General features: G+C 42.7%; 1 protein-coding gene and 1 long non-coding RNA gene across 2 annotated transcripts in view; one reads left to right on the top strand and one right to left on the bottom strand.

Moving 5' to 3' along the window:
* Window positions 1-4,951: 4,951 nt before the first annotated feature.
* Window positions 4,952-5,853, bottom strand: LOC138158721 (uncharacterized). Its single transcript, XR_011167715.1, has 2 exons — window positions 5,476-5,853; window positions 4,952-5,277 (listed from the first exon to the last, which is right to left on the bottom strand). It is a non-coding gene; the product is annotated as an uncharacterized lncRNA (long non-coding RNA).
* Window positions 5,854-6,113: 260 nt separating this feature from the next.
* The window catches only part of FAM20C (FAM20C golgi associated secretory pathway kinase), a 144,052-nt gene continuing 127,904 nt past the window's right edge, over window positions 6,114-22,261 (top strand). The window contains exons 1-3 of the mRNA XM_069084875.1: window positions 6,114-6,206; window positions 6,840-7,885; window positions 10,211-10,389. Coding sequence (XP_068940976.1) covers window positions 7,263-7,885; window positions 10,211-10,389 — 802 coding nt within the window. The 5' untranslated portion in view covers window positions 6,114-6,206; window positions 6,840-7,262. The remainder of the gene's footprint in view (window positions 6,207-6,839; window positions 7,886-10,210; window positions 10,390-22,261) is intronic.

Raw genomic sequence — 22,261 nt, 5'->3', positions numbered from 1 at the left:
TAGAATTATCAAGGAGTTAATAGGGCACCTAGAAAAGGGAGAGTACACAGACATGAGGCATCCTGAAATATCTTCACCATCATAGTCTGAAATTCACAGGTTAGTTACTGCTTGGGATGAATGCATTTTCAGCCTTAGGTAACATATAAATGAACAGCTAGGTAGAGCAGTGGACACTGCTGAGTTCAAATTTGACCTCAGACACTTGCCAGCTAAGTGTCCCTGGGCAAGTCACTTAACCCTGTTTATCTCAGTTTATCTATAAAATTAGCTGGAGGAGGAAATGGCTAAGCACTCTTGTATCTCTGTCAAGAAAACCCCAAAAAAGGGGCGGCTAGGTGGCTCAGTGAATAGAGCACTGGCCCTGGACTCAGGAGGACCTGAGTTCAAATTGGGCCTCAGACACTTAACACAAAAACTAGCCGTGTGACCTTAAGCAAGTCACTTAACCCCAATTGCCCTCTAAAAAGCAAAAAAAACCCAAACAACCCAAAAAGATCACAAAGCATCAGACATGGCTGAAAATGACCAAACAACAACAAAAATGAGGAGCAGGGGAATATGCATGAGAAAAGAAACCACCCTTAAATTTTAGCTCTTCTACGTCTCTGACTTTCAGTAGGTCACTTAATTTCTTTGGGCTTCATTTTCCTCATTGTGAAATGAGGTTAAACCAGATGACCTCTGGGGTCCCTTCCAGATCTAACTGCAACAATCTTTGTTCATGCAGGAACAAATGGATAGTTATCACTCTTTCTCTAAGAATAGGAAAGGTTGTTTTTTTGTTTGGTTTTTTTTTTTTTTGGTGGTGGTTGGTGGATGATGGTGGTGGTGGTGGTGGTGCTTGTTTGGTAACCTGTGATGTTAGCATTGTGGGAGAACTTTCAGTGTTGAAACTCCCTCCACTCATACAGTTAAGCAACTCTTCTATAATTTAAGAACTCGTAGAGTTGAAAGGGGCAGTGAGAAGTTAAGGAACTGCCCATAGGTCACACAGCTAAGTTATGTCAGAAGCAGGATTAGAACCCAGATTTTCCTGACCCCAAGTCCTTTTATTTACTATATCATAGTACCTCTCAAAGGAGAAGGTACTTGGTAGAACTGAGTGTTTCCTGAAAGCTATGGCACAGAAAAGCACAGTAAAAAATAGAATCAGTCCATCTGTAATAGGAGAATGACCATCAAATTTGAATCTAGAAACCTGGATGCTTAGTCCTAATTCTGCCTACCTTTAGTTGGGTGATGTTGGACAATCACTGAAACTCAGAGTGCCTATATGAAATTACTTTGGAAACGACAAAGCTTTATATAAGTGGCAGGTATTATTCTAATACAGAGCAAGTTCTTTCTGCCTGGTTGGTTGTAGTTTACTCTGTGGAATAATTTGATTTGATTTAATTTGATTCATCCATGTAAATCCTGAGGAATAAACAAGTGGCCTAAAGCTCTGTTATCCCCAAGTACAACCTCTGTGGCACTCAGAAGTTACATAAAGTCCCTCTAATGAAACCACACAGCTAGATGCTAACTTATTTTGAGGAAAATAAACTGCTCTGTTGAGTAAGAAAGAGGGTAGCAGGAGAATACATATATTTTAGATTAAGAAACACAGGCAATGGCCATTTTCAGGAGATTCCTATGGTTCCCGTCAACATCGCCAGGTGCCAGATGGCTGGGAATGCAAGGAAATGGAGAGTACACAGACACGAAATATCCTGAAATATCTCCACTATCATAGTCTGAAATTCACAGATTAGTCACTCCTTCAGATGAATAGTTCAGCCTTTAGTAAAATGTAAATGGGTAGCTAAGTGGGGAAGTACATAGAATGCTGGGCTTGAAGTCAGGAAGACTCATCTTCCAGAGGTGAAATCTTGCCTTAGATTTTTAGTAGTTGTGTGACCCTGTACAAGTCACTTGACCCTATTTTTCTCCATTTCCTCATCTGTATAGAGAGCTGGAGAAGGAAATGGCAAACTATTCCAGTATCTTTGCCAAAAAAACGCTAAAAGAAATCATGGAGAGTTGGAGAGGACTGAAAAACAACTAACCAAGGACAACAAGAGGTAAATCTGTTATCTAGGAGGTTTCAGTTTAAGACACTGGATGATGAATAGGGAAGGGAAAGAATCCAGTATCTAGGGAGAGAGAGCCTGGGGGACTCTAAGGGGAGTCTTAGAAGCCTGTTGTCTTATTTAAGGATGTAAGGATACAGTGCCCCTAGAAGAGAAGTTGCATAAAGAAAGAAGGTGGGGGTGGAGGCCCATTGCTGACAAACTATCTACATCACAATTTTTCAGGAAGTAACTAGGAAATTGATACAATGGCTTTAAAGGTCTACCCCCAAGAAACTATGTATTGTAATAACAAATTGTAAAAAAAAATGTATTCTTCATCCACTTTGTTTTTCCTGAGTAGATGACTAGTTCGATCTCTTTTTAGTAACCTGGGATGATGATGTTGATAAGGCCTTGTAATATCTTGGGGCTCAATGCCATCAGCAAAATGTCACCCATTAGTTGAAGCTTCTGGAAAACCTTTTCACCAATAGGGAATACATGTCCTATGTAGACTTCAAGATACTGGCAAATACCTGGTAGACTAATGAATCCTGGTCATGCCACATGCTCAGGAATGCCAGGGGGAAATTATGAATTGTAAAGCCCAGTTGCTGTTTTTTAAATATGGTGACCATATTTCTTCCTTTTGAGCAGATTACCACCCCAATTCTTCCAGTCTTGCCTGTTTCCCAGCCAAATTCCAACTATAACAAGCTAATTCTTCCTACTCCAAGTTTCCCCACGAAGTAAAATATTCATCTTTATGCTTTTACTGGTTTGTTTGACAGCTGCAGATCTATGCTTTACATAGGCTTGATTTCATTTCTGGAAATATTTGTTTTTCATTTTCTCTTAGCTCCACATTGAACATGGTTGCTTATTTGTAGAACTGGGGAGCTGGAAGAAACCTTATAAGATGTTTTTTTCAACCCCCTTGTTTGACAGAGGCCTGCAAGAGATGACAGGATTTGTTCATTCACACATCCAATTAGTGGCAGGGCCTTTACAAATCATTCAGGTCTTCTGTCTCCAAGTCTAGTGCCCTTTTCACTGTACTGTATCAACAAGGTAACACTTCTTTTTATATAATGATTTCAATATTCCTGCTCTGGCCAAAACGCCAACTCTTGCTTATACACTATTATGAACATATACAATTGCATATGTGCTATATATAATCACAGATTTAAATCTGTAGTGGACCCCAGAGGCCATCTTGAGTCCTAGGGAAGTCAAATGATAGGCCCCAAATCACACTGGTAGGACAGAGGTGGGATTTGAACCCAGGTCCTCAAACTCCACAGTCAGTGCTCTTTCTAACATACCTCAAAAATCTCAAAGGCTAATGCATTTCAAAACCAGAAAAAAAAAAGTTTCTTTTTTATGTTTGTTTCCCAAGGAGATTTAATCTTTCCTTTTGAAGCCTAATGTTAATATTAATTTGTATTCCCTAAAAGACTGATGAAAAGGAAAGGTGGCCCAGAAGTATTCTGAGAGCTAGGAAGAAGTCATTTTGAGTGCTTCTCCTCGCCCATTGGCCCTCATAGCTACTCCAAAAATCAAGGTAGTGTGAAGTAGTAAAAAGATTGTTGAAACTGGAATCAGGAACTGACAATTAGTATGCCAGCTCTAACACTGTGTGACTATGGGCAAGTTCCTTTATGTGTGTGTGTGAGTTTTTTCATCTATAAAATGGGTCAGAAAGTCTTTGCTTATCTCTTGGGGTTATTGTGAGTAGAGACAGGCCAGCCAATCAGTCAACAAGCATCAAGTGCTTACTATGTACCAGGAATTATGCAGTGTCGAGGATACTAATAAAGGTTTAAAACAAAACAAAACAACAACATGGTCCCTATTCTCAATGAACTCACATTCTGACAGGGACAAATAACTGTGTGCCCATAGATTACAGATTACATCCAGATTAAATGGAAAATATTCTCAAAAAAAGGAAGGGAAGGTGGGATGAGCAGGTGAAAAGGAAGGGAAGATGAGAAAGGCCTTCTGCAGAAGGTAGGAGGAGTGCTGGATCTATGGTTAGAAGGCCTGAGTTTGAATTTTCAAGTTCTTTCATGCTATGTGAATTTAGAAGAGGTATTTTACCTCTCCTGGACTCAGTTTCCTCATCTGCAAAATAAGGAGGTTGGATACAGCGTGGTTCTTAACCCTTTTTCTGTCTTAGACTCCTTAGGCAGTCTGGTGAGCCCTAAAGACCCCTTTTCAGAATATTTTATAAGCATTAAATAAAGCACCAAGGACTAGGGGGGAAGCCAATTATTTTGAAATATAATTATCAAAATATTTTTTAAAAGACAAGTTCAAGATTTGTGCTACCTAACTCATAGGGTTGATATAAACAATTATATTATTTTTTTTTAAAGCAATTGGGGTTAAGTAACTTGCTCAAGGTTACACGGCCAGTTATTTCTGGGTGTGGCGCTGTGTATTGGAGCCCAGATTTGACCCCCAGGTCATCCCGACACTGGTGCTCTTACTCGCTGAGCCACCTGGCTGCCCCTACAATTATATTATTATTAATGTTCTGTTGTTAATATAACATGCCAGTATAATACAAGCAGTTACATTATTATGCATTATTATACTAATGTATGTTATATTATTAATATGACCATGTAATAGAAACAGTTATGGTATTAGTACATTACATTAGTAATATGATTGATGGTAAGTAGTTATTAATATATTATGCCATATTATTAATATAACAATATAAGCCAATAAGCATTTAATAAGTGTTTACTGTGTGCATGGCAGGAAAAGAAATGAAAAGATCTCTTAATATTAGATAAGTGCTCTAATAAAAATAGGTTCTTAATCTTAGGTCCGTGAACTTGTGTGTTTTTAATTTTAATAACTTTCAGAATAATCGGTTTCCTTTGTAATCCTAAGTATTTTTATTTTAATACACCAGACCGACATGGGGGTGGGGGATGAGGGAGGCGGTCCACAGAACACAAAAGAAGGTTAAGAATCCGAGTCATACAGAGAGCCCACCCCAAAGTTGGCAAACAGGGCAGCGGAACAGTTCCAGCCGCATACTTCTAGCTTCAATCCCAACTTGAAGAACCAGGTGTTTCAAGGGTTAAAGACAGGACTGCCAGCAGCCTGGGTCCTGTTCTCATCTTGTGAGTTGAAACTGAGTCCAAAACCGAGGATTAGCCAACGTTCCCAAGGCCTCGACAGTCTGGCATCTCATCTGCGTGGCAAAAAAAAAAAAAAATCAGTAAACACGCCCAGCTCGGGGAGTTTCAGCATCAAAGCCTCGGGCACGAACGAACACACACACACACACACACACACACATACACACACACACACACTTTCATCTCCCATCTCCCTCTCAATCTGCCTCCCCCACCCTTCTCCCTGCCGGACCCAGAATAGGGTCACTTGCCTGATCTCATTTTTCATTAGGGCGTTATCTGCTGAGCTGGAATCCGCGCGTGCAGCACGAGTCCATCCCAAATCCTCCTGCCGGGCACCCGCCGCTTCTTGGTGGGGCTTTGCATTCTTTCTTTTTTTTTCTCGTGGTCGATTTAGGAAACGCTTGAAAAACGGGAAGGGAAGACAGGGGGAGGGGATGTGTGAAAGCAAAAAATAGACACTCTCCTCACCACCACCACCACCCCCCCCCAAAAAAAAAAGGAAAAGCTGTCTCCTGCCCAGACAATGACATAGCAGAATTCATGTTTCCCCCAGTCTAGGCAGTCAGAGTGCTGTAACACTTTGCAATGCTATTAGCTTGTGGTTCCTTTTCTCTCTTTCTCTTTTTGCAAACCTTTGAGAAGCAGGCGCCCTCTCCTTGCCCTGCTCGGAGCTGCAGAGGAATTGAGGGGTGAGGCCAGGGCGGGAGGAGGGGGAGAAGGAGCAGCGAAAAAAAGGGAAAGAGAGAGCTTTGCTTTCTTGGTAGAGGCTTTCCTGTTACTATCACTGTAGCGTTTTTTTAGCCAATCTCTTAACTATGACGTCTGGGAGGCTGGATTCATGGCTTGCACATAATATTTAACACACCCACAAGAAGTCGAGCTGCAGCAGTACTAGCCCAACCAGTCTCCAGCATGCAGTGTAGCTGAAAGGGGGCATTCACACTGCACCTGCCCAAAGCTTATTTCTCTCCTTTCAGAGGTTCGCTTTCTCTTCCTGGCTTCGCCCTTTCCCCTTCTCCCCACCCCCCTCTTCTCTCAGGGCAGAAATGTAAGTCTGAGCCGAGATCCTAGGAGAGACATCATCTCCCCCCCTCCCCCCCCCTTTCCCCCCCCCCCCCCCCGGGCAGAGCGGCTACCGATTCCTGGGAGCGTAGCCTCCCCTCCCTTCCCAGCGTCCCCCCCCCTCCTCCCCGGCTCCGTGCGTCCTTTGTGCCAGCTCTCCTTTTCGCCTTGGCGGCCGTGTCAACGCCGAACCGTCCAAGTGCCTGGATATCGAGCTTCAGCGCCGCGGGTTCGAGCCCAACCAGCCGGGACTCTGGCTTCCCCGGGGCGCTGGAGGTGGTGGTGGTGGCTGGAAGGATTTGGAAATCTTGTAAGCGCAGCATTTGCAAGCCAATGTTGGTAACCGGGCTGCGGACGAGAGCGCGTCCCGTGGCTGCTGCTCCTGCTGCATCGCGGGTCCCTTTCCAGAGGATGGGAAGACGCGTCTTCTCTAAGCACTATGGATGATTCTTTTTTCCTCTTCTGAATTCTTCACAGGGTGCTGCATGTGTGTGTTTGTGCGTGATTTTTATTTTTAATTCCCCATCCTTTTTTTTTTCTTTCCCTTTAGGCGTCCTCCATCTCTCCATCCTCCTTTCGGAGGGGGGAAAACCTCCCTGAAATCCATGTATTAAGCAGAGTAATGATAATAATAATAAAAGAACAGTTTCTAGATGGCACGCTTTTGTGAATTTTTTTGCAGTTTTTTTTCTAAAAACAAAAAAGGGAGGTAGTGAAGACTCCTGGCTTCTAAGTATATTTATTTTTAACTGTCTTATGAAGATAACTTTATTGACTTTAATTGTTTGATTTGACCATGAGTAGAATAGAATTATTTTTTTAAGAAGGAGCTTTTTCTGTGAAAAAGCCTCTCCCACCATTACCAACCCCTCCTCTCCCAGCCCCTCCACACACACTTTTAGCTATTTAAAACTCTTAATTTATTAGTCTCTTCCTCGTGGCAACCCCCCAGTCTCTTTAAGTCTCCTTGGCCATGAAAATGATCTTGGTCCGCAAATTCCGGGTGCTCATTCTCATGGTGTTTTTGATTGCCTGCACCATGCACATTGTGATCGATCTGTTACCAAAGTTGGAGAAGCGCGCGGCTAGGAGTGATGGGGACCCCGGCTGCTCCTGCTCTCACCCCCCGAGCGAGGAGGCGCAAGGCTGGGGGAAGCAGAGGACTAAGAGCGGGGCTGATTCGGGCTGGCCTAACAAGCACACCCTGCGGATCTTGCAGGACTTCAGCAGCGACCCGAGCTCCAACCTCACCTCCCACTCGCTGGAGAAGCTCCCCGGGACCGGAACGGGGACCGGCGCCGGGGCCGGGACAGCTGCAGCCGCGGACAGGTCCGAGGCAGCGGCAGCGGCGTTCGAGAGGCTGGAGCCCGGCGGTGGCGGAGGCGGCGGGCAGCGAGGTCTCCCCCACAAACACCTCATTCAAGATGGGAGTAGGGAGAGCAAAGTGCCGCTGGGGAAGGACGGCTCAAAGCTGCTCGCCCTGTTCCAACACCCTCTCTACAATATCGCCATTCCGCCTCTCACGGAGGACGATGTCTTGTTCAACGTGGAGAGCGATATCCGCTTTAACCCCAAAGCGGCTGAAAACCCGGAATGGTGAGTCGAGTGGTAGAGGAAGCGGCAATGTTTCTGTGTCCAGGTTGGAGAGAGCTCCGGGGAACCCTTAAGCTTTGAGGAGAGGGGTGGTTTTTTTGGAGAGACGGTGGAGAGGCACTGGGGGGGGGGTGGCTTTCGGGAAGAGGAGGATGCTCCCCAAAATTCACTCTCAAGTTTTGCCATACATTGCTAGCACAATTCGATTTTTCCATTTGAAGTCCTAAAAGCGTTGAAGGGGTGGGGGTGGGGTGAGGGTGAGGAGGACTGAATTCTACCGAATGATTATTCAGAAATGCAGACATTACTAAAAGGTGATCAGTTCGCCCTAGTCTGAGCCATCAAGATCTGAAATGAAAATTACCTCAGTAATTCTACCCAGTCAGGGTCAGAGATACCCTGGTGTCTTAAGTCCAAAATGGTTTGTTGTTTTTTTTAGGCTTGGAGAAAGTGAGATCTACCGGTATGTGGAAGATCTTCCCTACATACAATTCTTACTGATCTAAAAAAATAAATAAATAGCTCCCATTTACCACATCTCAGAAGGCATTTGTGGTTTATGCTTTAAATAAGGTTGAAACCTTTTTCTGCCCTGAGAGTGATTCCTGGTGGGTCTCAGACGCGCCTAATGAATCTTTTAAAAACCAGTCATTGAGAATAAAATAAACTTGTCCAGCGTACATGGGAAGCTAATGAAACTATCAGAAGTGATTCTTTGGAGGAAGGCTGATAATTGCCCTTTGAACCCATTTGAGCTGAGAGGTAGGGAAGGCTTTATGTGACTCTCAGGTGACCGTCAGGATATGGAGAGATCTTTCCCTTAGAGTGGACCACCTTTTAAAAATGGCCTGGTTTAAGCCCTCCCTCCTTTCTTCCCAACTTCCCAGATCAAAATAAACACAGAGATGTTGTAACCCAGAGTAGTGGAATATTAACTCCCTCCAAGGCCAGAGAAAGTAACTGCCAACCGGTATTTTATATAATAACCTTCCCAATGAACAGATGGTAAGAAAACTTCAAGATGTTGACTCTGACAGTATCCCTTCTCTCTTGACATATAGGTTGTCTTTCCTACCTCCACCGCCCTTGAGGTGCTTTATTCCAGTCTTTACCCCTACCAGCTCCTTACCACCCCCATACCACCCCCATCCCACCCCCGCATAACTCCTGCGTGCCCCCCCCATCCCCCTCCCCCCCCCCATTTAGTGTGCTCTGCCTTCCCCATTGATTTTTAAAGGGAAAGCTTGAAAATTTGAAGGGAGTGGGGAGGGAAGATATTCAGAGACTTGTCACTAATACAACAGCACCCTCTCTCCCACTCAGGGACATTGTTCGGGTCTCTGTCACTGCTTGGTACATACAGTAAGTATAAGACAGAGAGCAGGAGAACGACCAGTCCGATTTCTGTCTTCCATCCCCTTCCCTTTTCCATTTTGGGTTTGGGTTTGCAGGACAGAACATCTGGAGGGGATGACCTTTTTGGCCCCAAGTTAACAGCCACTTAGGAAAGTTCCATTTTCTTCCCTTGACTCAGCTTCATGCTGCAGTCAGAGAGCTAGTCACAGTGACCATATGTACCACTGACCTCTAGAAGTGGGATTTGATGACGGAGCAAGTGGGTGGAAGGTCTGATAGCAGCCTGCCCCTCTTGTTCCGATTAGCTATTGCTCCCAAGGCTTATATAATTAAAATCAATTTAGCACTTAGCATAATTCATACACCTCCTTGTTAGAACAATAGCTTAAAGCAAAAGGCAGATTTCCTGCAGACCTGGGACATATTTGTGATTTACATTTAGAAGGCAGTCCAAGGAAATTGTGTTTCCTTTGCTTCCCAGGAACAATCTACAATATAATATCTTAATTTGACATTATAATTGTCAGCCAATTTTCAGGATGTATTCCTCATACAAAAGAGAGGCTCTGGATGGCTTTGACATTTTGGTATCTGTTTTGTTTAAGTTACAGCCATTCTATGGAGTCTCCAGAGAGTAAATAAAGATTATGGTCTTTAAAGATATTATTGGATGTTAAGACACATCCACTGACAAATACACATATGGACACCTTAACCCTAAAATAGCAAATGTAATACTTTCAGCAGAGATTCATTGCAACAGTATGCATTACATGTATTTATTTTGACTTGAGGTTTGTTTGCTTTTTTAACTTATGCCAAAAATAGGACAAAAAAATGTTTTCTTTTGCCACTCACATGCCCATCGCATTTATGTGAAAGATAGATATTTCTTTGTCCTTTATTAGTTATTGATTCAAAACCAACAAATAAATGTTTTTTTTTTCCTATTCCCCCCCCCCTTTTTGGTAGGCAAAATGAAGGTAATGAAGATGAAGAATTTTTACCCACGGGGGAGACAGCTGTTGACACCTATCCCAACTGGCTCAAATTTCACATTGGCATTAATCGATATGAGTTATATTCCAAACACAACCCTGCGATTGGAGCATTGCTGCAAGATCTGGTCTCCCAAAAGATCACCAGTGTCGGTAAGGTGTTCATTTAAACTTGGTTCTCTTTGGTTGTTTAACCCTGCCTTTGAGCTGGGGTGTCTCTACTGTTATCGGCTGACATCTCCTTTAAGTGAGTGGTATGTAGTCAGTCATTCATTACTAAAGCATTGCTTCCGGGCACTATTAAAGTTGGCACTCCTTTTGGGTTGGGAGCCTAAGAGGCTTTTTGAAGGGAATGCCTTGGATGCACTTAGCACTAAATGGGCTTTTACTCTTTTGCTGCAATGTGATCTTGCCAAAAAGGGGGAAAGAGAAAACATAGTGGAATAGTTTGAATTTCATATTTGTTCCCTAGGGGAGATACTGAGGAAAGAGTTCTTCTAAAGCAAGAATTATGATCTTTCCCAGAGATTTAGAGAATGCATGCCAGGGTTTTCCCCAAACCTGCCTTTCTCCACGTTAGGCACCAAATGCCACAGCCTAGTACATCGCTCTGTTGCTGACTCTCTAATAGAGTACACACCATACCAGATGCTTTATGATGCTCTGGGAAGGCAGAAGCAGATAACTGGAATGAGGATTTCTAATGACTTCAAACCATTTTCAAGTCAGGTTATTGAGCTGAGGGAAGAACAGGACTTTATTTTCATAGATCAATTTGGGCAGTACTTTTTTTTGGGGGGGGGGGGGGGAGGCAAAGACACCCAGAATATGGTAAATTTGGTATGCCATTGACAATTTTAAAGAATCATCTTTAAGTATTTTGTCATCTGGCAAATAGGACCAAGTTACTGACTTGGGGAACTAGGCCAGCTGCAGTTTCTTCAGTGTTAGGGTTGGGTTTGTAGGGGTTTATTTGCCAGTATGTGGCCTATTATTTCCAAAGACATTGATTTCAAGGGTGGATGAGCTGAACGCCTCTGAAGGACAGAATCAGGATAACCTGCGGCCCTGGTGCTGTGGACTGTAATATACACTGGACCTGACACAGTGCCTGACTTATAGTAAGTAGGTGCTCAGTAAATGTTTATCTTGCGCTTGCTGCCTGGCCGAATAAGAATGTAGATATACGCAATAAAATTCCTACCACGTTATAGGTGGTAGAAAGATAGATGGATAGAGATCCTTGCATACCTTCATATGTATACATGCATACGTGATCCTTCTTTATAGTTGTGAATTGGAGGCACTAATGACCAGCCCTTTCCAGAATCTTGTAATTCAGGATTATAGGAGGAACAAAAATAGCTTGGAGTCATATTTATGAGCGTTCATACAGACCAAGGGTTTTTTGTTATTTTTTTTTTTTACTTTGAATGCCAGATGCTCAGTTTGTAACTAAGAGAGTAGGAAAGACAGCTTCCTGCAAAGTTTGTGTTAATTATGTGTCAGTAAAAGAAAAAGAATGACTTGAGTGCTCATCCCTAGCCTTCCCATGCTGACCTTGAAGAATTGGTCGGCCCACTTCAACAACCTGTCACCAGGCCCATCAGAAATTCAAGCTTTGGTTTCTACCCCCTTTTTATTCCCAACTATCTTCCCTTGTCTCCTGGTCCTTTCAGTCACAGCCCTTGAAAAATACAAGCCACAGATCTGAGCACTTGAGCAGCCTGGATTTGATGATTTAATTTAATAGTGCCATATACTTTGTGGCATTGCCACTGGGAACTGAGGGCATTGATGGCTCCGTTTTCCAGCCTGCTTCTTGTTGATCCTGTGCATTTGAAATTGAGTGAAAGTAGAGTGTTGAGACCAGCTACTGTTTGTGTCTGTTAGGCAGCATTATGCCTGCTTATTTCATTATACTAGGTGCTATAGTTAATTTACCATATGTAAATGTTAATCACAGGATAGACATAAGGTGGAGTAGCAGGAACACTTCAAAAACTGGGGAAAATAAAAGTGCTGTGGCCTGCCCTCAAGGAAGATGTATTCCGATAGTGGAACCCTCACTGGATTGGGAGTCAGATCTCAGTTCTAGTCCCAACCCTGGTCCTAATTACTGATGTGACCCTGGGAAAATCACTTCAACTCCCTGGAACTCTGTTTGCTCATCTATCAAAGAAGAAGAAGAATTGTTAGACTGTCTTTCTCCAAAAGTGGGCTATGAGGATCAAAATGAGATCATAGCTATAAAAAGTGTTTAGCCAGGTGACACAGACAGAGTACTGGGCCCAGAGTCAGGAAGATCTGAGTTCAAATTCAGCTTTAGATATTTACTTGTGTGTTACACATGTAACCCTGGGCAAGTCACTTAATCTTCTGCCTCAGTTTCCTCAACTGTAAAATGGGGATAATAATAATAATAATAATAGTGTTTATTTCCCAGGGTTGTTGTGAGGATCAAATGAGGTAATATTCCCAAGGCACTTAGCACAGTGCCTGGAGCATAGTAGATGCTTAATAAATGTTTGTTCCCTTTCCATCCCCTAGAAAAAAAATAGGAAGTGCTTTAATTTGTTCCCATAAAATACCAAGACACCCTATAACTTTCGCAGGAGACAATGTCTATTTTTATAGTAACAATTCATAGGGACCTGATGTATTACTATTAAGGTCATTGTTAATAACTTGGGCTTGGAGTTCATTGCTAAAGGGAGTACCTTGTACAAGACATAGAGAAGAGGGAAAGTCAATGGCAAAATAAAGGCTTTTTTTGGATTCTCCTATTTCCTGGTCACTGTTCATCACTCAGCACTTAGCACAGTGATGGGCACTTACTGCTTTTTAAAAATTCCTTTATTCGTTCTTAAGGACTTATGAATCAAGATCTGCTCATATGCCTAGAGCTCTGTTTGATACAGTAAGCAATGCAAAACACATATATAAATTGTTAGAGCTGGAGAAGATATTAGAGATCACTGAAAAAGAAAACAGAGGCTCAGAGAAGTGACTTGCCTAAGGTCAGGAAGCCAGTAGATAAATGTTCTTGAATACCATATCTTCTTTGTGGGCCCACCCCCCAACTCTGATGGGACCCCTCCTCCCAGAGGCCCAAAAGTCAAGGTAGCTTTCTGTTAGCAGATGGACCCTCATACCTAATCTCCAACAATGGCGACTCATTTCATTCCCTGCTTCTTGTTTGGGTGTGTTGTGTTATAGGTTTTTTCAGAAAAGCAGACATAATTGGGCGTTTTCATGGATTGTCAGCGCCATATGAGTCAACAATATGACAATGTAGCCAAAAAAAGCTAATGCAGTCTTAGGGGTCATTAGTAGGAGTATAATGTCCAAATTGTGGGAGCTTATATAAAATCCTATTGTGCTTTGCCCTGGCCTGATTATATTCGAAGTGCTGTTTTCAGAACTGAGAGCCACATTGTAGGAAGGACATTGACTTGCTGGAATTCTTATAGAGGAAGAAAAGCAGGATGGTTAAAGATCTACAGACCATCATGCCATACAAAGGATAGAATAAAAGAATGGTGATATTTAGCCCGGTTAAAGAGATGTAAAACCTTGGGTCATGGGGAGAACAGCTATCTATCTTCAAGTATTTGAAGGACTAGCATGTGGAAAAGGGGCTTTATTTTTTCTATGTGGCCTCAGATAGAAAAAACTAGGTACAGTGAATAAGAGGTTCAGAAAGATAGATTTGGGCTTTCTGGAAGGGAAAAATTACTAGCAGTTAGGACTATCCCAAAGTGGAACAGGGACAACTGAGTGGCACAGAGGATAGAGTGCCAGGCCTGGAGTCAGGAAGACCAGAATTCAGATCTGGCCTCAGACACTTGTGTAACCCTGGACAAGTCACTTAGCCCTGTTTGCCTCAGTTTTCTCATCTGTGAAATGATCTGGAAAAGGAAATGGCAAGCCACTCCAGTGTCTGTGCCAAGAAAACCCTACATGGGGTCATGAAAAATAAGACACAATACAATTCAACAACAACAAATAGTGGAATAGACTATAAGAGGAATATCATAGAAGGGAATCTTGCTCAAGGAAGGGTTTGGCCAGATGACTTCTGAGGGCCCTTTCAAGCCTGGAACCGAGGAAGCATCATGTTATGTCAAAGGTTTAGCTTTTGAGACTTTTTTTAAATTTCATTTCCTAGAATGATAGAGCTGGAAGAATGCTTAGAGATCATTTAGTTCCTGATGAGGTCCAGAGTACTTAAGAGACTTGACCCAGGCTGTATGGTTAGTTAGCTGAGCAGACCCAGAGTGACATGTCACTCTGCTTCTCCTTGAATGGAGGGCTAAAGACCAATCATGATCTAAATGGGTCCTTTCTGACTAATCCTCATAGTTATCAAAGAAAACATGGGGTTACTGGGCAGTGCACTGCCCGGTGCCATTTGCAGGGGTTCTTGGTGATTTTCCGCATGCCTATGGTTGCCCATCAAGGAGTAGTATGGTATAATGGAAAGAACTTTGGGTTCATATCCTACCTCTGACACAGTATGACCCTGGGCAAATCACTTAACCCTGTTTGCCTCAGTTTCTTCATCTATAAAATGAGTTGAAGAAGAAAATAGCAAACCACTCCAGTGTATTGGCCAAGAAAACCCCAAATGGGTCGGAAGCAACTGCAACTACAGTAACAGAGCAGTAGCAGCTTGAATTGGTAAAGGTAGTTTCCGCACCCAGTAATTCCCTATACCAGTGAAATCACAAGTCTAGTCCCTGACAGTTTGTAGGGCCATAGATTTATGTCATTTTACATATGTGGAAACTGAGGCCCAGAGAGATGAAGTGATTTGCCTAAAGTCACATAGGTAGCAAATGACAGCACCAGGATTTAAATTCAGATCTTCTGACATCAAATCTCGAACTACTCTCCACTGTCCCCTACCCTAACATAGCGCCCTGGCACAGTAAGTTTGTCGTCCTTGTTGTCCAGTTCTGTCCGACTCTCCATGACCCCATGTGGGGTGTTGGTTTTTTTTTTTTTAAAGCAATTGGGGTTAAGTAACTTGCTCAAGGTTACACGGCCAGTTTTTTTTGTATGGGTGTTAAGTATCTGAGGCCGGAACTGATCCTGGGTCTCCTGACTCCGGGGCCAGCACTCTTACTCACTGCGCCACCTGGCTGCCTCCATGTGGGGTTTTCTTGGCAGAGATACTGGAGAGTTTTGCCAATTCCCTCTCCAGATCATTTTACAGATGAGGAAACTGAGACAAATAGGGTTAAGTGATTTGCCCAGGTCACATAGCTAGTAAGTATCTGAAGTCAGATTTGAACTCATGAAGTTGTGTATTCCTGAATCCAGGACCCGGCCTCTATCCACTGTGCTACCTAGCAGGTAGGTGCTTTACTACGTTGTGTTGGATTGCCCAAGGTCCCCCAGCTGTCAGAGTTAAGCCTAGAGCTCAGATGTCTTGACTCCTACTCTACGAGCTCAGCCTGTGACATCCACTTTCCAGAACCTCTGGTGAGGTCACTTTGTAGCTTCCATCTGATAGTTATTCACTTTAATATTGAATGTCAGCTGGTAAATATTATTGTTGGTTAAAAGATTCATCTGCGCTTCTCTAAATCTTTTTCCTTGAGATTATTCGATTGAATTCAGCCTATTCAGAGCTACTTAACCAAATTCATGAAATTCTCTGTTGCATAAAGTATAGATGGTTATTACCAATAGAGGTATATTTATAGCCTGAGTCCCAGCTGCTTAGTAACCAGGTTCTGTTTTCCTCTTTAAAGGGGCTGGGGATGTTATCTAACTCTCTATTCAGTTTGAAATCATGCATGTGATGTCTTCAGTTTGTGCCGGCAATAATTAAATTGCTATCACATACAATTATGGATAGAGAGAATAAATGGCACAATTAACTGCTGTGTACTCCACATTACTGTTAAAAATCATTATGGCATATAAGTATTTTGGCCGGCTCTGAGGTCTAAATACACAGTTTTACAAACGCTTCATCCGGCCCCCTGACAAAGCATGGTTTCAAGAATGTGCCTGAATCAAAATAATAACTCAATGGGCTATAAATCCTAGATTGTAATTGATTTACTAAAAAGGAAAAGAATAAATCCATCTTGCATCAGGAGGCTAATTGACTTGCAAGCCGGGAGGGAACAAAAGGGACCTTGGGTTTGGCCGCCCACTGCTTTGCTACCCACACTCAGTGCTCCTGGCTGTCCTGTCTTCAGAGTTAATTGCTGAAGTTATGAACTCTTTATCTCACCCCAAAGACCTCTTGCAATCTCAGCTATGTGCTGCCTTCTGCTTTGCCTGGGTCTTTCCATTTTGTCCTTTAACTTGCTTCTCTCTCCTCACCTGAGGGCTACACACTCATTAGAAACAGAGCTGGAATGGTCTTAGAGGTCACCCATTCTAACCTTTTCTCTCATTCAAGAATCTTTCTTCAACATCTCACTCTTCAGATTGCCTAGGGGGGACATTATAGAGTATGCTGGAAAAAGCCCTGGAGATGACTTGCTATATTGGAAATAGCAATTAGGAGGCCTGGGTTCAAATTCTTTCTTTCCTCCTTATTACCTTGAATAAGTCCTTTAACCTCTCCTAGCCCTAGTTTTCATAGCTTCAAAATGGACTAGAGGGCCTCTGAGGAATCTCCAGGGCCAGTTCTATTTTCCTGTGATTCCATAACCTGGGTTAAAATCTCCACAATGACTCTGTATGTATTACCATTTCACTTCCATGTATCTCAGTTTCCTTCTCTGTAAAATGAGGGTGCTTCATTAGACCACTTCTGTGGTCTCTCCCAGCTAAGGATGACATAATAATAACACTGATGTTGTTATATTTAACCTAGGAACACATGCTGGGCAGCTAGGTGGCACAGTTGGATAGAGCACTGAGTAGAGAGTCAGGTAGACCTCAGTTCAAATCCAACCTCAGAGACTAACTGTGTGACCCTGGGCAAGTCACTTAATCCTGTTTGCCTCAGTTTCCTCATCTGCAAAATGAGCTGGAGTAGGAAATGTAAACCAGTCCAGTATCTGTGCCAAGAAAACCCCAAATCAGGCCAGGAAGAATTCAACACAATTGGCATAGCTGAACAACAAAAGGTAGAGCTGTTGTTTGTCCTTCATTCTCAGAAGAGGACCATGACATCAGGGGGATGATGCCATGACTTGTAAGTGCATTAGATTTAGGTGAGGGAGGGCTGTGCAAAGTCACCAGCCTCACTTTCTCCCCTTCTTCGGAGCCATCTGGTCCAGTGGCAAGACATAGATCAGGACAACTGGAGATGACCCCAGTACAATGCTAAACTTGGATTCTTGGAGACCTGGTTTCAAATCCTGCCTCTGATACTTAATAGCTCTTTACAATTCACTTAACCTTTTGGTGTCTCAGACTTATTTACTAATCATTTGCAGTGTTTATCAGTCCATAAATCCTTATCAAGCACCTGCTATCCCCAGGCACTGTGTACTAGGGATACAAAAAAGACCAAAAATAGTCCCTGCCCCCCAGGAACTCACAATTCAATGGGGGAGACTACATGAGAATATATACAAACAAACCTAGATACCTGATAAATGGGAAATAATTAGAAGAGGGAAGGCACTATGATTCGGAGGGCTAGGGAAAGGCTTTCTGTAGAAGGTGAGGTTTCAGTTAGCACTTAAAGGAAGCCAGGGAAGGAGGTCCATAGGCAGAGATGATGAGGGACATGAGGGACATCTAGAGTAGATTCCTGGAGCAAAGAAATGGAGTGTCTTATCTGTGGGACAGCCAGGAGCCTGGTGTTACTGGATTGAAGAGTACATGTTGGGGAGTAAGATGTAAGAAGGCTGGAAAGGTGGAAGGGGGCTAGGTTTGAAGGACCTTGAATGTCAAACAGAGCATTATGCATTTGCCCTTAGAGGTAATGGGGATCCATGGTATTTGTTGGGTAGGGATGTGATATGATCAGACTTGTGTTTTAGGAAAATCACTTTAGTGGCTGAATGGAGGATGGATTGGAGTGGGAGAGACTTGAGGTGGGCAGACCCACCCGAGGGCTGTTGCAGTAATCTGAGTGTGAGGTGATTGATGAAGGCGTGTAACAGAAGGGTACCAGTGTCAGAGGAGAAGGCAGCATATTTGAGAGAAATTGCAAACATAAAATTGACAGATATGAAGGATGAGAGATAGTGAGGTGAGAATATTCCCACTCAGAGTGAACAGGGTATAGCAGAAAAAAATACTGGATTTATTTTCAGAGGGACCTGAGCTCTCTACCATTTCATTTCCTGAACCCTCAGTTTCTTGTTTGATTTCTTTCTCTGGCAGCCCATATCATAAGCACTTAATAAATGTTTGCTAATTAGAACAGAATCGAAACCTGTTCTAGACTTGGAAGTTGGTTGGAGATGGAGATAACGTTCATATGCAGCCCCCACCGGCCAGACCTCCAGATGTCTGTCCAAGCTTCCTAGAGCAGTGAGGGATGGATGGAGGAAAGATGCAGTCATGCATTGCTTCTTATTTCTTTCACATGGAATCCCATCATGACATGCCCAGGCTAGAGTGGCTTTACCTCTCAGAATACCTAGATCTAAGTATAGGTCATAATCTAGGGAGCACACCATGGCCTTCAACGAACTGGCTGTAGCCTGTTCTTAACATCAGAAGAATGGTGGGAACCCTTTTGAAACTCCCCCCACCCACCTGAAAAGACAGAAATAGGCCTTGTGGGCAGGGCCTCTGGCACCAGGATCCCCTCTAAGGAGTAAATAAAACCCTACATCACCACTATCGGAAGTCTTTGTTCTCAACACTTGCTATGGCTTTTAATATTAAAGCCTAAATAGTTGCTCTATTTTCCAGGTTGATAATCTCCATCTTTACTCCTCCCTCTAGAGTTTATTCCACATTCCATTTATCTTGTGAAATAAAAACACCTTGTAACTGTATAGCCTTCTTAACTTTTCAAAGCAATGAAGTGCAGTGAAAAGAATATTGGACCTGTGGTCAGAGGACCTGGGTTTATGTTTCATTTATGACACTTAGAGCTGTGTGACTTTGAACTAGTAATTTAACCTTCATGGGCCTCACTTTCTTCATTTATAAAATGAGGAATTGGGGCAGCTAGGTGGTGCAGTGAATAGAGCACTGGTCATGGAAGGGAAATCTGAGTTCAAATGTGACTTTAGATACGTACTAGTTGCATGACCCTGGGCAAGTCACTTAACCCTGATTGCCTTCCCCCTCCAAAATTAATAAAAAATAAAATGAGGAGTGGTGGGATTTGAACTAGATGGTCTCGGTGGTCACTTTTAGCTCTAGATCCATGATTCTGGTGTCCCCTCATCCTACTTTTCTCGTGAAATAAAAACAGCTGGTGTCTGTATTCGTGCTGCTGACTTTCCAAATGGAGACATTGTAATGCGGCAGGAAGAGGCCTGACTCTAACAGTGACTCCCTCTGTGGCCTTAGACAAGTCACTTTAATTCTTCGGTTCTCAGTTTCCCTCCTTCATCATCTCAAAAACGAAAGGCCCGCACCAAATGACCTCTAAGGTGCTCTCGTCACAGGGTTCAAGCTGGTGGCAAAACTTCAGAGAGCCTGGACCAGATCAAGAGGGAAATGTTTAACAAAATAAATAAAAATACACTATAACATTGGCAATGTGAGTTTGTTGTTTTCTGAGTCATTAAGCTGCAGCAGGGAGTGTTTCTGCTTGAGTGACACCAGTGTTCTAGATGAGTTCTTAATCTGGGTTCCTGAACGTCAAGGGAGGAGGCTGTGGAAATATTTCCGGAGGCCCATGAACTTTTTTCTCTTTTTAATATCTTGATAACTGTAATTCCTTAGAGTTAGTTTCCTTTATAATCCTATGTATTTTATCTTATTCATTTAAAAGTATTATTCTGAGAAGGGGTTCATTCATAGGCTTTACCAGACTGCCAAGACAATACAAAAAGCTAGGAACCCAGTCCTAGGTCTAATACGCCGTGAGGATCTGAAGTACACAGCCAGATGTTGACTGGTTTTGTTTTCCACCTCACAGAAGCCTGTGAAGAAGGCTAGGTGGGAAGGCCCACCATCTTTGTTTTGCAAATTAGGAAGGTGAGGCTCAGGCATTGGGTGGGGATGGTAGGAGAGTGGATAATGTGGGAGAGGCCACTTGTGGACTGTGGTAGAACCTGGAATGCCAGCCTAAAATTGTTCTTTATACTACTCCGTGAAGCCCATGATTAAGCATGCACCTGAGCCTTATAATCCTTCTGTAAGACCCACAGGGCCTTTTAGAACAGTGTGGGGCACATAGTTAAGTAAATGAATAAATGCAGGACCATGCCTGATGTACCACATAGTTAAATTTAATTCTTCAGTTAGTTATGGACCTACTATGTGTCCAGTACAGTGTTCAGTGCTGAAAATACAAAAGACAAAATGGAAAAAAAACACACAAAAACATTGGGGTGATCACCAAGGTAATCACCTCTTGCATGCACATTGAAGAGCTGGCTCATGGAGTGACTCAGAAAGGCTGGAAGGGATGGGAAAAAACCCACAAAAAGCCTGGTGTAGATACTATATAAAATCAGCCTGTAAATCCTCTGAAGTCACCAAGGTAATTGCCTTGGGGCAACCTCAGCTCCCTTTCACCCATACTCAACAGGCTGCATGTTGCCTGGTTGTAAATCTTTTTTTTTTCTCTCTTTTCAAGGCAATTCTTGATATCCATTGCAACCAAGTTTCACCCAGGTACAAATAGTAGGGAAGCAGAACACCTGGTCATTTTAGCAGGCGTTGTATTCCCCTAGAGATGTCTATGCATGAACGAATGTTACTTTTCCCTTATTTCTATGATCTCTCAAATATACTGGAGTCTTTTAAAATGTTTCACATGCTTGTTTATTTAGGTAAATAACATAGGAAGCCTTATATAAGAAAATTCATTCATTCATTTATTCCAAGAAGGGGGGAATACCTACCATCATCTATCCCAGGTTTGCTTTTTTTCAGTATAATTCCTCACTCTTTCCTATACCTTAGATCTCAGTCAACTGGCCTTTGCTTTTTTCCTTCACACATGGCATCCATCTCCCATCTCTGTGCCTTTGTACAGGCCAATAACCCGTGCCTGGAATGTATTCTTTACCTCTGCCTCATAGAATCTCACTTACTTCAGTACGTAAAGGGATGTGACTCTTGAGAAGCACCTTTTAAATTAAGCCTTTCTTGATCCCGTCACAATTGCTAATGCCCTCCCTACGAAACTACCTTGTATTTATTATGTGTTTCTTCTGTGTATACTTGTATAGGCATGTGCAGTCTCCTCCAGTAGATTCTGTAAGTAAGGTCTTTGAGAGGAGACTTTGCTTCATTGTTTTTATATCTCCAATGGCTGATCACACAGTACTGGGCTTATATAGGAACTTAATAAATGCCTTTTGATTTCTTGGTTGATTTATTTAACCTCTGGTTGAAAGCAAAGGCTCAGTTTTACATTATATGCCTAGCAGAGGCCGTGGCTTATAGTATTTTTAATATTATATACAGAGGAAAAGCTCTCACCTTACCAAGTTTCAGATTTCATGACAAAGATACATTATAGAATCAATAATAGGATCATAATATGGAGGCTGGAAGAGACTTTAGAGACTATCAACAATAACTAAACATTTATTAAGCACTTACTGTTTGTAAGACACTATGCTTAGTATTCAGGATTCAAAGTTAAAGCTAATAGTAAACATTTATTAATCACCTAGGGGTTACTAGGTGGCATAGTGGAGAGAGTGCTGGGCCTCCAGCAGGAAAACTCATCTTCCTGAGTTCAAATCTTGCATTAGATACTAACTGTGTGAGTCTGGGCAAGTCATTTACCCCTGTTTGTCTCAGTTCCTCATATATAAAATGAATTGGAAAAGGAAATGGCAAAACCATTCCAGTATCTCTGCCAAGAAAAACCCAAATGGGGTCATGGACAGTGGCACATGACTAAAGAACGGCAACAGGAATCAATACCCATTATGTGCCAAGCACTGTGCTTAAT

This window comes from Petaurus breviceps, unplaced genomic scaffold, assembly GCF_028583685.1.
Source record: "Petaurus breviceps papuanus isolate PSGF00001 unplaced genomic scaffold, PetGlider_PUasm1.0 175, whole genome shotgun sequence".
NCBI lineage: Eukaryota > Metazoa > Chordata > Mammalia > Diprotodontia > Petauridae > Petaurus > Petaurus breviceps.
Note: the sequence above shows the minus strand (reverse complement) of the source record. Positions and strands in the feature narration are given on the sequence as shown.